Source organism: Schistocerca gregaria, chromosome 3 (genome assembly GCF_023897955.1).
Source record: "Schistocerca gregaria isolate iqSchGreg1 chromosome 3, iqSchGreg1.2, whole genome shotgun sequence".
Taxonomy (NCBI): Eukaryota; Metazoa; Arthropoda; class Insecta; order Orthoptera; family Acrididae; genus Schistocerca; species Schistocerca gregaria.
In genome coordinates, this window is record NC_064922.1 from 756,281,808 (window position 1) to 756,297,998 (window position 16,191).

The 16,191-nt window shown below is 41.2% G+C and overlaps 1 protein-coding gene across 6 annotated transcripts in view; it reads right to left on the bottom strand.

Moving 5' to 3' along the window:
• The window catches only part of LOC126353935 (uncharacterized), a 340,432-nt gene that overhangs the window by 22,082 nt on the left and 302,159 nt on the right, over positions 1 to 16,191 (bottom strand). For all 6 annotated transcript variants that reach the window (XM_050003197.1, XM_050003198.1, XM_050003202.1 and 3 more), the window contains one exon: positions 10,339 to 10,487. In XM_050003197.1, the coding sequence (XP_049859154.1) occupies positions 10,339 to 10,487 (149 nt within the window). The remainder of the gene's footprint in view (positions 1 to 10,338; positions 10,488 to 16,191) is intronic.

Here is a 16,191-nt window from a genome sequence, read left to right on the forward strand (position 1 = left end):
AGAACCAGAAAGGACTTAATGAGTCTCCTTGGTATATTCCATGATTAATCTGTATTAGCTGTGATGTGATATTATTTGAATTTGTTTGGATATCAAGTGTGGTTTTCCAATTTTTCATTACTATGTTTAGGGACTGTATCAATTTAGGATCTACTTTGTATATTTCCAATATTTGTAGTAACCATGAGTGGGGTACACTATCAAAAGCTTTTCGGTAATCAATGTATGCGTAGTGTAGCGACCTTTGTTTAGTTTTAGCTTGATATGTCACCTCTGCATCTATTATCAGTTGCTCTTTACATCCTCGTTCTCCTTTGCAACAGCCTTTTTGTTCTTCATTTATAATTTTGTTCTGTGTTGTATGTGTCATTAATTTCTGTGTAATGACTGAAGTTAATATTTTGTATATTGTTGGTAGGCATGTTAGGGGGCGGTATTTAGCTGGGTTTGCTGTGTCTGCTTGATCTTTAGGTTTCATTTAAGTTATTCCATGTGTAAGTGTATCAGGGAATGTGTATGGGTCTGCAATGTAACTGTTAAATAATTTAGTTAGATGTGAATGTGTTGAGGTGAACTTCTTTAGCCAGAAATTTGCTATTTTATCTTTTCCAGGGGCTTTCCAGTTGTGTGTAAAATTAATTGCTCGGGTGACTTCATGTTGCAAAATTATCACTTCAGGCATTTGTGGTATCATCTTGTATGTGTCTGTTTCTGCTTGTATCCACTGTGCATGTCTATTATGTTGTACCGGGTTTGACCATATGTTGCTCCGGAAGTGTTCCATGTCTGTTATGTTTAGTGGATTGTCTATTTTAATGGGTGTGTTATCTATTGTCTGGCAAAATTTCTTTTGGTTTGTGTTGAATGTTTGGTTTTGTTTCCTTCTATTTTCACTTTTTTTGTATCTTCTAAGTCGTTTGGCCAATGCTTGTAATTTCTGCTTATTTTAATCTAATTGCTCTATCGCTTCTTGTTGTGAGATTTTACCTAACCTTTTTAGTTTTTTTTCTGACATTTGATGTCTTATAAATTGTGTTAGCTGTCCAATGTATTTTCTCAGTTTTTCTATTCTGATCTGTAGCCTGTGTTGCCATGCTGGTTTTGTGGGTTTCTTCTGTGTGTTGGTTGGTTCTGATCTCTGCCTAGTGTGTATATTTAGTGCTGTGAGTGCTTCTATAGAAACCAGTAGTTGTAACTCTTCCATAGTTGTGTTTTCATTTATTTTGTTGTGTATGATTGTGTTGATAGTTTTTATTGTTGTTTTGACTTGTGGGTTATTTGGCGGTCTATGCAAGAATGGTCTAATGTCTGTATTTGTGTCTTTGTATTCTATATATGTCAGCTGAAATTTTTCTTCTATATCTAACATGTGTGTCACTTCGTGTTCTATTTGTACTTGTTCTGGTGGCAGTCTTAAGATTTCGTTTTCCTCTGATTGTTTAATTGATGTGTGTTGTTCTTTGTTTGTTTGCTCTGGGATGTTTGAGTCCATTACTGTATTTTCTTCTTCTTCTGATTGCACATTATTTTGTTCCAGTATTTGTTGTACTTGTTGTTTGATGTTTTCTAATTCTGACTGGGGTATCCTGTTATTTTTTATTATTACACGGATCTGATCAGCTACTCGTCGTTCTGTTAAAAATTTTAATTCTGAGTATCTGGTAATAAATGTTGTGTATACTTGTGATCGTAATCCAGTTGTGTTGGTTCCTAGGTTTGTTGCTTGGTAATAACAGAACATGAGGTGTCGATTAACTTCATCTGACCATCTCATCCTCTGTCTTTGTTTTCCTTCTAGGGTGGTTGCAGGAAGCATATCCTGCAAAACACCTCTATTTGGATTTAAATCATTTTCCAGTTGGCTAGCAGTGTCGGGGGGCATAGGGTTCAAGTGTTGTCCCTGACCATGGTGGCGCTTGTCCGAGGCTTCTTTAGTTGTCTCCTGAACCAACTAATCACACTAAAAGGGGGGTTAGCCCTATTAGTGGTTTGTTCTTTTCGTCGCCTTTTACGACTGGCAGAACATACTGGAGGCCTATTCTTTTCCCGGGCCTCCACGGGGATTATTATTATTATTTCCTTCCACAAGTGGCCCACATTATGCACCCTCTCCTCCGATTGCAAAGGAGGGGTGTCCAGTTCGAGTGATCAGCTGATTGTCGTACGCTTTCACACAGCTAAAGCATCTGCTGCATTCCGTGTCATGCCTTACACCTTATACTCCCTCAAGTCCACTGGTTTTGGTTGCTGATGCTTCTCCCTATGGCATTAATGCATTGCTGGCGCATAAGAACAATGACAGTACTGAGCAACCACTCGCTGATGCTTGTAAATTATAGAGTGCAGCAATCAGTTGTCTTTGCTTAAATTTTATTATGCAGATCTAGCTTTATGCTAGAAGCTAGCCATTGTATTCAACGAAGTGTGGGCGAAGCCTGATCAACAGGGACTTACATGCTTTGAGCGAAAATAATAGTGCACTGAGAATGGCTAGCTTCTAGGTGAAATCTAGATCTGCATAATGAAATTTAAGCAAGGATGACTGACTGCTGCAATCTATAATTTACAAGTTAATATAACAGTCGCTGAGTGCAACTGCTTTCCAAATTGAAGGCAACTTGACTTGCTTATGCATCCAAGATGCTGACACTCACTCAAAAGAACTACCCCAAATCTAAAAAGAAGCTTTGGCAATTGTCTTTGCCATAAAAAAAATTCCATGTTTACCAATTCAGGACCAAGTTTACCCTCATCATGAATCAAAAACTCTTTGGACCGTGCTGTTGTCTCCTGGAAATGACGGCACAACAGCTCCAGCATTTGGCACTTTTCCTCAGTTCCCACAGTTACACCATTAAATACAAGCACGGCGTTACACACAGATGGAGGTGCTGTTTCTTGTCTCCCCTTGGGGCCCAACACAGCATTTGACGAGCAGGAAATCTGTTTCCACACTGACATGGAACAACAGCATGCCTTGGCTGGGTTTTCCATTACAGCTATTCACATAGTTGCAGACATGCCCCGTGACCCTGTCATGCAGTGCACCCCACACTATGTGCTCCATTGGTCACCCACTTTTCTCCGAGGGCTGGCGATCCAGAACTCTAGGTCTGGACTTGTCTCTTCCATCAACTGACAGACTTCTTCAATGTTCTTCTGCTTGACACAGAGGTGGATACCCATCCAGTATACCCTGCGCTCTCAGGTTTTGCAACTCTCCATTGTCGGCATTGGAGTGTGTAGCAGGTGAAAGCCCTAGGAAAGTGACATGCCAACTGGCCAGGGCCGAATAAAGACATGAAGGCCATGGTGAGTAGCTGTTCTGCTTGTGTCTGGAACCAGGCAGCTCCTCCCCAGTCCTTCACCCCCTGACCCACTCCCCCCCACCCCTGGTACTGCTTTCACCTAGACTTTGCTGGCCACTTTCTAAATACTGATATGCAATCAGCATGGCGTCCACCACTGCTGACTCCACCTTCAGTGGCCTCATCCAGGTTTTTCTGACCATTGAAGAACTTCCCTACACCATCACATTAAACAACAGGACCCACTTGATGGCAGCAGCTTCTGAACCATTCGGCACCTGCAATGGCATCAAGCACCTATGTTCAGTGACCCGTTTCACCCGTCCTCCAATGGCAAAGTGGAGCATATGGTGCAAACATTTAAGCAATGGGTGTTAAAGGTGGTGGGCACTTCCATCACCACCAATACACTCACAATGTTTCTGAACACCTACAGGGCCAGGCTTGTCCATGACTGTAGTCTGCTGGAGCTCCTCCAAGAGGTGCAGTCACATACTCTCCTCAATCTCCTGGCCCCACAGTAAAAAGAGGCTTGGACCTTATGTGGCAGGCACTACACGCCACGTTTAGCTGTATGAGCATGTTCATATGGTGCGTGGGGCGAAACCCTCGTGGATAACGGCTACAGTGGTTGACACCCATGGGTGAAGCCTTATGATGGCTGATAGTTTGAGGGGCTTGGAGTGATATCATACCAATCACCTCCATACATGCCTCCTGGCTGCGTCATGGTTGGTGGCTCTGTTGGTCAGACCTGGAATGCCCACTCCTGCTGATTTGCCACAACATGGGTACAACTTGTGCTCCAGGGCACCAGTGGTGGATTCCATGGATGCAGGCATGAAGGTGGAGTACTCACTGCAGTCTCCACCTTTGTGGCCATCTTCATCCCTGTCATCACACCCCAGCATGTTGTCAGATGACCCAGGCTCTTTTCTCCAGGTTCTGGTTTCAGTGCCAGGATTCCTCCTGTGCCACCAATTCACCTTCCCAAGCATTGTTCAATAGCTTGTCCACCTCTTTCAGTGGTGGGGCAGAGGAGGGAGGCAGGCTCTGGTATTCCGACTTCATGAGTTTGGAAGCCTGCCAGAAGGCATGAACCTAGATGATTGCAGGTTACAAAGCACTGCTATAATCTATGAGCAATCCTGTTGCTGCTGCACTTCAGGCTATGAAGACATGCCCATCCCACTGGCATGTCACCACCTGCAGCTGTCCTTTACAGACAGCAGTACAACCACTCACTCAGTCAGTCATGATTTCAGTGTTATTGTACTGGTCTCACTACCTATCACTGTCTGGTTCTGGATTCATTACGTCTTACGCTTTCAATCTTGGTTTACTCTCTGTATGGTTATTCCACTGTGTTGTCTCTGTTCTTTGCCTTTCTTTTGTTATTGTCAACCAGCTTATTCTCTGGTAGCTCACTGCTGATGCCCATAGTCTGTTTCTGCAGGTTCTTAAGTTGTTCTTGGTCTTGTTGAGTTCCCATCACTATACTTTCTCCCCCCCCCCCCCCCCCCTGTATGTGGGGAGGCTTGAGTGCATACTGTAGGTGCAACCACAACGAAGGGGCATGTGTTTAGAGGCCAGACAAATGTGTGGTTCCTGAAGAGGGTCAGCAGCCTTTTCAATAGTTGCAAGGGCAACAGTCTGGACAGCAGCCTTTTCAATAGTTGCAAGGGCAACAGTCTGGATGATTGACTGATCTCGCCTTGCAACACTAACCAAAATGGCCTTGCTGTGCTGGTACTGCAAACGGCTGAAAGCAAGGGGAAACTACGGCTGTAATTTTTCCCGAGGGCATGCAGCTTTACTGTATGGTTAAATGATGATGGCGTCCTCTTGGGTAAAATATTCCGGAGGTAAAATAGTCCCCCTTTCGGATCTCCGGGCAGGGACTACTCAGGAGGACGTCGTTTTCAGGAGAAAGAAAACTGGCGTTCTACGGATCGGAGCATGGAATGTCAGATCCCTTAATCGGGCAGGTAGGTTAGAAAATTCAAAAAGGGAAAGTTAGATATAGTGGGAATCAGTGAAGTTCAGTGGCAGGAGGAACAAGACTTTTGGTCGGGCGAATACAGGGTTATAAATACAAAATCAAATAGGGGTAATGCAGGAGTAGGTTTAATAATGAGTAAAAAAAAAAATAGGAGTGCGGGTAAGCTACTACAAACAGCATTGTGAACGCATTATTGTGGCCAAGATAGACACAAAGCCCACGCCTACTACAGTAGTACAAGTTTATATGTCAACTAGCTCTGCATATGACAAAGAAATTGAATAAATGTATGATGAGAGAAAAGAAACTATTCAGATAGTGAAGGGAGACGAAAATTTAATAGTCAATAGTCATGGGTGACTGGAATTCGGTAGTAGGAAAAGGGAGAGAAGGAAATGTAGTAGGTGAATATGGATTGGGGGAAGAAATGAAAGAGGAAGCCACCTGGTAGAATTTTGCACAGAGCACAACTTAATCATAGCTAACACTTGGTTCAAGAAACATAAAAGAAGGTTGTATACATGGAAGAAGCCTGGAGGTACTGACAGGTTTCAGATAGATTATATAATGGTAAGACAGAGATTTAGGAACCAGGTTATAATTGTAAGACATTTCCAGGGGCAGATGTGGACTCTGACCACAATCTATTGGTTACGAACTGTAGATTAAAACTGAAGAAACTGCAAAAAAGGTGGGAATTTAAGGACAAGGGGCCTGGATAAACTGACTAAACCAGAGTTTGTACAGAGTTTCAGGGAGAGCATAAGGGAACAACTGACAGGAATGGAGGAAAATAAATACAGTAGAAGAAGAATGGATAGCTTTGAGGGATGAAGTAGTGAACGCAGCAGAGGATATAGTAGGTAAAAAGACGACGGCTACTAGAAATCCTTGCGTAACAGAAGAAATATTGAACTTAATTGATGAAAGGAGAAAATATAAAAATGCAGTAAATGAAGCAGGCAAAAAGGAATACAAATGCCTCAAAAATGAAATCGACAGGAACTGCGAAATGGCTAAGCAGGGATGGCTAGAGGACAAATGTAAAGATGTAAAGGCTTATCTCACTAGGTGTAAGAATGATACAGTATAAGGGAAAATTAAAGAGACCTTCAGAGAAAAGAGAACCGCTTGTATGAATATTAAAAGCTCAGATGGAAACCCAGTTCTAAGCAAAGAAGGGAAAGCAGAACGGTGGAAGGAGTATATAGAGGGTCTATACAATGGCGATGTACTTGAGGACAATATTATGGAAATGGAAGAGGATGTAGATGAACATGAAATGGGAGATCTAATACTGCATGAAGAGTTTGGCAGAGCACTGAAAGACCTGAGTCGAAACAAGGCCCCGGGAGTTGACAACATTCCATTAGAACTACTGACAGCCTTGGGAGAGCGAAACTCTATCATCTGGTGAGCAAGGTGTATGAGACAGGCGAAATACCCTCAGACTTCAAGAAGAATATAATAATTCCAATCCCAAAGAAAGCAGGTGTTGACAAATTTGAAAGTTACCGAACGATCAGTTTAAATAAGTCACAGCTGCAAAATACTAACATAAATTTTTTACAGAAGAATGGAAAAACTGGTAGAAGCTGACCTCGGGGAAGATCAGTTTGGATTCCGTAGAAATATTGGAACACGTGAGGCAATACTGACCCTACGACTTATCTTGGAAGCTAGATTAAGGAAAGGCAAACCTACATTTCTAGCATTTTTAGACTTAGAGAAAGCTTTTGACAATCTTGACTGGCATACTCTCTTTCAAATTCTGAAGGTAACAGGGATAAAATACAGGGAGCGAAAGGCTATTTACAATTTGTACAGAAACCAGATGTCAGTTATTAGAGTCGAGGGGTATGAAAGGGAAGCAGTGGTTGGGAAGGGAGTGAGACAGGGTTGTAGCCTCTCCCCGATGCTATTCAATCTGTTTATTGAGCAAGCAATAAAGGAAACAAAAGAAAAGTTCGGAGTAGGTATTAAAATCCATGGAGAAGAAACAAAAACTTTGAGGTTCGCTGACGACATTGTAATTCTGTCAGTGACAGCAAAGGACTTGGAAGAGCAGCTGAACGGAATGGACAGTGTCTTGAAAGGAGGGTATAAGATGAACATCAACAAAAGCAAATGAGGATAATGGAGAGTAGTTGAATTAAGTCGGGTGATGCTGAGGGAATTAGATTAGGAAATGAGACACTTAAAGTAGTAAAGGAGTTTTGCTATTTGGGGAGCAAAATAACTGATGATGGTCGAAGTAGAGAGGATATAAAATGTAGACTAGCAATGGCAAGGAAAGCGTTTCTGAAGAAGAGAAATTTGTTAACGTCGAGTATAGATTTAAGTGTCAGGAAGTCGTTTCCGAAAGTATTTGTATGGAGTGTAGCCATGTATGGATGTGAAACGTGGACGATAAATAGTTTGGACAAGAAGAGAATAGAAGCTTTCGAAATGTGGTGCTACAGAAGAATGCTGAAGATTAGATGGGTAGCTCACATAACTAATGAGGAGGTATTGAATAGAATGGAGAGAAGAGAAATTTGTGGCACAACTTGACTAGAAGAAGGGATTGGTTGGTAGGACATGTTCTGAGGCATCAAGGGATCACCGATTTAGTACTGGAGGCAGCGTGGAAGGTAAAAATCATAGAAGGAGACCAAGAGATGAATACATTAAGCAGATTCAGAAGGATGTAGGTTGCAGTAGGTACTGGGAGATGAAGAAGCTTGCACAGGTTAGAGTAGCATGGAGAGCTGCATCAAACCAGTCTTAGGACTGAAGACCACAACAACAACAACACACTTTCCTTCTCTTCTGGCCCTACTATTGAATTCCATCACACCTAATTTTCATCTCCTGTAATGACCTGAATAATTTCTTTTATCTCATCGCACACTGTTTGAATCTCATCATCAGTTGCAGAGCTAGTAGATATATGAACTTGTGCCACAGTGGTGGGTATCGGCCTTGGGCCTCTTGTGATTATGATAAAGCATTCACTATGCTGTTCATTGTAGCTCATCCACATTTCTGTTTTCTTAGCCATTGTAAGACTTCATCGTGTATTATCCCTATTTGATCTTGTGTTGTTTGGCCTGTATTCAAATGATGGGGAGTCCTGTCCTCCTGTTACTGCATTTAGCTATGAGGGATGCCAGAAAGTAGCGCACCGCATTTTTTCATCAACAATTCTTTATTGAACATACCAAGAAACACACATGAGAGAATGGTATTTTATCTACACACCCAGTTTTTCCATGTAACCTGCATCTTGTTCTATGGCCTTTCTCCAGCGAGAAACAGTCAGTACTAATCCTTGTCCTGGAGGCAGAGCCAGTGTTTCACTGTTTGAATCACTTCCTCATTGTCCTCAAAATGTCTTCAAGGAATGGCATCCTTTAATGGCCCAAACAAGTGGACGCTCGGGGGGGGGGGCTTAGGTCAGGTGCATCATTGTGACAACTGTTGATGGTCTGCCTGACTGCTGCAAATTGTGGAGCTCTGCTGAACTGCCTTCTCATGACCTCACCCTCTGTGCCCAGCGACTAATTGTACTTTTGTCGACAGCAGATGCTCCATAGACTTTGCACAAGCATTTGGGAAAATTCCCCACAGTTTCTTTCTCTGCAGTGAGGAATTCAATCACAGCACACTGCTTGGAACATACATCACCTGCAGGCTACGCTAGCTGTCAGAAGTGACAGAAACTTGGCGTGCTCACTCAGGAGCCTTCAAATAATACATACATAACGTTTTGCATTTGTAGCATTGTTTTTGGCTGAGAAAAAGAATGTGGTGCTTTACTTTCTGGGCACCCCTCGTAATACCTATGATGTCCACACACTGATGCATATAGTGTCAAATTTGTTTTTTTCTGATAAAAACATCCTCTGAAGTATTTCCCACTCAGAGATCCAAATGGGAACTACTTTATCTGTGGAGTACTTTAAACTTGAATGTGCAATCATCATTAGAGCTGCACGTCTTAGGAAGTATGACAGTTATATTTTTACTTTGTTCCAGCCATTTGGTGTACCATCATAGCAAAGTCATACATCAAATAACTCAAAAATCCAGACTGTGGCCCTTTTGATTACTGAGAAGGGCCTTTGTCAAGAACATTGTTTTCAGTTGATGGGAGCAACATTTTACATATTTTTGGTATTTGTTAATACAGGAGTACATGTTTTCTGCTGAATTTCCGGTACCATTATGTGATGATTGTTTTAGTAAAATAATGCAATGCTTTAATGCCATCTGGACTTATGGACATTCTGGGATGGTAAAAGGCTGACCTTTCCTTACGGTCACCATATTCACGTCATGGAGTTGGCTGTACAACCTGTTCCAGAAATGATCCTGTCCTTGGACATCTAGATCTAAGGCTGGTTCTCACCAGTAATGCATTTTTCCCCTGGCTGTATTTCTAGTGCTGCGCAGTGACAGCTTAGTGACACCACTGCCACCTCAGTGCCTCTTGAGCTTCCACAATTCTCATTCTAGATTTACTTCTGTAGGCTCTTCCGCTCTCTCCACAGTTGGGGTTGTTATCTGCCACCTTTGAGACCTTTCTTTCATAGTGTCCAATCCCTCAGGAAATTCTTTGAGAGGAGGAGGAGGGGGGGGGGGGGGGGGAGGACCCTAACTAACCAACTTGAAACTTCAATGGCACTGATTCTGGATGTCTGAGCACTGCCCACTATTTTTTTTTATTATGCTAAATATTTCTGTTACCAATAAATTTTGCAACTGCATGCTACACAACTGTGCTTTACATTCCCTCCTCATTTCTACTGGAAGTTACAGACCAAATATAGCCTTGCATCCATGGTACTATGGAGGAGACCTCCCAGTCTGTTCTACCAAATTTACAAGTCCCACACTCACTGCAAACCACTACCCTTAACAGAATATTTAGATTGGTTCATTTTTGATCCACTTTTGTACATAATCAGCTATAAATTATATAGCCAGTTGTGTTCACATTATACCTACTAGCATAACTACCAACCTGCAGTAAAGAAAGCTTACCTATCACATGGTGTTATCTGGAATATGGAGCGTGACGGAGAAGGGTCAGGTGTCTTGAAACAACTTCCATGAAGTAACTTTGAACGTGGTGTTTCCTCTCCAATGTTAAAAGTTGCACAATCACTCAAATCTATAAAATCATCCCAATCCTGGAAATGAAGAAAACAATAATATTATAATGATAGTTATACTAACTTGAAGCTAGATTATTTCATAAAATGTGTCTTTCACTCTACCAATACAAAGTAAATGACTAAAAACAACAGACTGGAAAAATACAGGTTTTTGATATGGACTTACATTTCTCGAACAGTAATACCTTAATAAAATTTTATTGAGTTGATCTTTCGAATAGAAGAAATCATTTTTGGAGGGTCTCGTAAATTGACACAGTTTTAAATTAATTTTATGAGAACAAATTAAGCATATATAGTAAGCGATAACATAAAAAGCACCGAAGAAGAAAAGTCTAAGATATTTGAATGAGAATACTGTGAAAGGGTTATTGGACTGTGAGTGTAACTAATGTATTTAATAAATGCTGTTTCAATATAGAAATTGACCAACACATTATGTACATGTGTATAAATTACTGCTGCTTTTATCTTCTGTGCTGGAATCTTCATGAACCAAACTGGTGCAATGCAACTATACAAAAGCTGATGTACATTTATAATTACTCTTTCCATTAGTATAAAAGACATGGAAGTAACTGATATACAACAGGAAGGACTCTATATATCCCTTCAATCAATTAATCACTGACACAAAAACTAACAAAAGGGGGGGGGGGGGGGACACAATTCTGTTGGCATTTGGGCATACTCGTTACTTTACTGCATTGTCCTTCCCAGCTTGGCAACAACATTAGACACAAGCACTGAGATTAAAATGGGCACTGGGCAAAGATGCAGTCTTTCTCCTCCATTGTTGAACGCGTACACTGAAGAAGGAAGTAAAAGAAATGTACAGAAGCGGGATTAAATTCAAGGTGAGTGTATTTCAATAACAAAATTCGCTGACAGCACCGCTATCTTCAGCGAAACTGAAGGAGGATTACAGGGCCTGTCGAATGGGATGAACAGTAGTCTGAGAAGGAAGGAGTTCTGCTATCTTGGTAGAAAAAAGAAGGTAAGAAGAACATTAGCACAGAAAAAATAGTCTTCCTCACTAAAAAAAAGTTTCCTAGTATCAAATATAGGTGTTAATTTGAGGAAAAAAAAACCTGAGAATTTGTATTTTGAAAACTACATTGTACAGAAGTGAATCATGAACTGTGGGAAAAACAGAGAAGTAATGAACTGAGGTGTTTGAGGAATGGTCTTACAGGGCACTGGGTGTAGGTGGTATGCAGATATAAACATTTATCACAAACAACAAAATAGTGGCAGACCACATGAAACACCACCGAGAAAGGGGGGCAGGGGGGGGGGAGGGGAGGAGGGGGGGGTGGAGGGGGGGGGGAGGAGGGGGGAGGGAGGGGGGGAGAGAGAGAGAGGAGGGGGGGAGGGGGGGGGGGGGAAGACATGGAACAGCTGGCTAGGTCTGAATATGCAGAAGCCATAGAAAGGACTGGATCCATTTGATTTACACATGCACACAATAATTGACACCACTGGGAAAATTTACTTTACAGGTCACACTAACTCATGCCTGGCAATAACATTATCAGCACTTTGCAGAACCATTTTTAAAATCCAAGTTGTTAGTGGCTGTATAAACAGTATTAATTTTTCATACATCAACATGCAGTCTACCATTACGGATAAGCTCTAACTAAGACACTTACAACTGAAGATCTCCCATAGATGACATCATTGGACAAAAGGCCATGGTTTACATTAAATCATATCAGATAGTTCTTTGCTAAAAATCGCACTGACATATGAGGGTCCTTCAAATATTAACGCCCCATATTTTTTTAAAAAACCATTAATACACAGAGGCAAATGACTATGCTGGTGCTTCACATTTTATGTTTGTTCATGAGCCAGCAAAGTTTTGAACCGTTCTCGCACGTTGCAGTGTTGTAGTACAGCGTTAAAATGATGTCTACATACAACTCACTTTACAAGCAGCATGCTGTTATTGAATTCTTGAGTGCAGAAAAAGAAACTGTGGTGAACATCCATAAATGTTGGTATGCACTGTTTGCCGATGCCGCAGTTGATAGGAGTACAGCTGGGCAATGGGTAAAGAAAGCCACAGGAAATGCAGAAACAGGGCTCCCTGCTCCAGATATGCTGAATCATGCAGATGCCATTATTTGTGCCAACCAGCGCATCACATCTCGACAAGTGGCTCTACAGTTGTCAGTCAGCATTTGAAGTGTGTCTGCAATGATTGAGACTCTCATATATTCAAAGAGGTGTTCACAATGGGTTCCATAAATGCTCACAGCAGACCACAAGAGTCAAAGAAAAGCCATTTCATCTGAACTGTTGGGGCATTTTGAGACTGACAGAGAGGCCTTTCTGCCACGAATCATTATGGGGGACGAAAGCTAGGCGCACCACATTGCACTATAAACAAACATGCAGGCCATAGAGTGGCATCATCCTCATTCACCACAGAAGAAGAAATTCAAGACAACCCCCCTGCTGGAAAAGTCATGGTGACAGTCTTCTGGGATTGTGATGGCATCATTTTCGTGAATGTGATGCCAAGAGGGACAACCATCAATTCAGAGGCATACGTGAAGACTCTGAATAAACTCAAGAACAGTTTCTAATGTGTTCGACTGAACAAGAATCCTGCAGAAATCTTGCTCCAATGTGATAATGCACACCCCATACATGCCTGAGAATGCGGGAACACGTCACCAAATTGGGTTGGACATCACTGCCTCACCCACCCTACAGTCCAGACCTGGCACCATAAGACTTTGATCTCCTTGAGCCACTTAATGATTCTCTATGAGGAACACACTTTGAAGATGAGAGTGTCACTCATGCAGTAAAAACATGGCTATGACTACAGGACAAGAGCTTCTAAAATCAGTACATGCTCTTCCACAATGTTGGCGTACAGCCATTGAACATGGACAAAACATGTTGATCTAAATTGTCACTTAATTCTGACTCTTAACAATAAATATGTTCTGAGGAAAAAAAAAGTGGGGCACTACTTATTGAACGACTCTCATAGTAATGTAACAGAATGTGAGGCACATATTGGAATATTTGATACCACACCAAGTATACTACCCGAAACATATTTTTTTAAGTTTGCAAATTCTCTGAAGACTTTATTTATTCATTTATGCTAACTGCTGACTAATGTGTTATGCTTAAATACAAACAATGATATAATTGCAAATTGGTTTCATTTACTTAGCATGACCAAGTTAATGTGAAAAGATGTAAGAATCATAAGGGAAACAGCCACTGAAGCATTCCTTGGCTATCAACAGCTAAAGAATTCTTTAGCAAAAAGCAGCAAAAATGTCCTTTCAGAATAACGGCAAGGGCTGATGGAGCAAGAGTTGCTACCCTGACCATGCTGTAGCGAAGTTAACTCATGTCTACATCTCACCACCGCCAACAGGAAAAAACAATGTTCACAGCGGACACAGAGCCAAGATGGAGTGATGCCAACTAGGGTTCTCGCACAGCCTTGGCAGCACTAGCTTTCTCTCCTCCTACATCACAGGAAACATTGGCCTTTTAAAACAATGAGGCGCCAAACCTGCACAAATGCTGGCCATTGAACAGTCACAGCATGCTGCCCAGGCTAGAGCCACCTTATTGTTGACAGTAGGACACTATCACACCACAACCTATTTACATTGTTAACTGGCCGAGCCTTGGAGGACTGCGACTGAGGTCAGCATCTTTGATGCACATCAGGGGCACAACTGCCATAAACTGATGAATAAACATGTGACAATTTCACACTCTTGATTTATCAGAAGATAGTGACTTGGTTGCTAATCACCACCTTGCTGCAACCATGCCCACAGTGCGGAGCTGAATGCCATCCTGACCTATAAAAAATGGCTCTTCCTCTCGTCACAAAAGTGAAATCACCTCTACAGTATTATGACTCAATTAGGTAAAAAGCATATCTTTTCACTATGTGCACATTATCACACTAGCAATTTATATGAAATTTCATTAAAGAACAAGCATGCTACTTTAAAATATCCAATCATGTATTAGGCATAAATATTGGCAAAGAATTTAAAGCAGTGATTGTATGTTAAGGATTTAATATTTCTAGATTGTTCAAAATATTTATATTGCAAACTTGATATAAAAATTGAGTAATCAATATGTACATCATGCTATGTCCTATTGGTTTTGTAATCAATTTGAGTAATTATAACTTTATTAAAATTGTAATATCAACTATAAGTAAACTGGTTTTGACTGTTGGAAATATAAAAGTCATGTGTTTGACAGTTATTTAGAATATCACAGTTATGTTCCACGTTATCAAAACCTGTATAGACGGAGGCTGCAGCCAAAAGATTAAACCCCCCTAATGTTGATATGACAACAAACATGCAAGGTGGCTACTATTATTTAGTTTTAGTACCAACAATTTTTATCAAATTTGTGATAAGCTTCATTCTCATGTATTTCGAAGAAGCAACACACAAAATAATAAACCATAATTTTTACTGTTGCATTGGCACAACATGTCACTTTACCATCAGTCCTTCCATAGACCAATAGAGAATCAGAGGGTATTGTATTAACATTCAAGGGGAAAAGCAATAAGTTAGTGGAAGAAGAAAAAGCTTAAAAAGCCTTGAACCTGTTACTTAGTCCATAACAAACACCACCAATAGGCAGAAAATTCCCAGCAGAAGGTACTTCATGGGAGACAGTAAAGAACATTATTACATCACATCCATGCCTATCCCAATTCATTCCATAGCCTAATACTTCTCGTTTCAAGCTTGGAAATCCAGCATGTGTATGCACTGATGGAGAACATCCACATCCACAGATCAGCCACTGCAGTTGTAATTTTATACTATAAAATCTGATAGTGTGGCAGATTAATTATCTGTGCTTTGGAAATGCAACACAACTTAGAAATTTCATATTTTCAGCAGAGGAATTCATAAAGGTGTACAAATTTTCATAATCCCATCTGCTATTTGTTTTCCTACTAACCCAATTCAGAAAAGCTGGTATTGGTAGGAAGGACACTGTGCTGGCCAGCTTGTTCAGCAACTGGGGACATTAGGTAGGAGATTCCTCATTTCAGGGCAAGAGGTAGTCGAACACTGGCAGTGGATATGTGAGAAATGGTAGGTGTATGAAGAGACAAGGCAAGGGAGATCTGTTTCTCAACAAGGTTAGGAGGGTAATTTCAGTCTGTGTAGGCCTCTGTAAGGCCCTTCACATTTTTGGACAGGGACTGCTCATCACTACGGATACAACAACTGTGTGTGGCTTGGCTGTATGGAAGGGACTTCTTGGTATGGAGTGGGTATCAGCTGTCAAAGACGAGGTATTATTGGTAGTTGACATGCTTGATGTGAACAGTAGTATTGATGCAACCAATCTTAAGTTGGAGGTCAATATTGAGGAAGGTGGTTAGATGGAGTGAGGACGACCATGTGAAGTGAATGGGGAAGAAAGTGCTCATGTTCTGGAGGAACATAAATAAAGTGTACTCATCCCCCGTCCGGATTACAAAGATGTCACCAATGAATCTGAACTAGATGAAGGGTCAGAGATTCTTGGTGATTAGGAAGGATTTCTCTAGATGGCCCACGAACAGGGTGGTATAGGATGGTGTTACGTAGGTGCCACTACTGTACCATGGATTTAATTGTACATGATGCATTCAAATAAGAAGTAATTGTGGCTGAGGATATAGGTGGTCATGGTGACC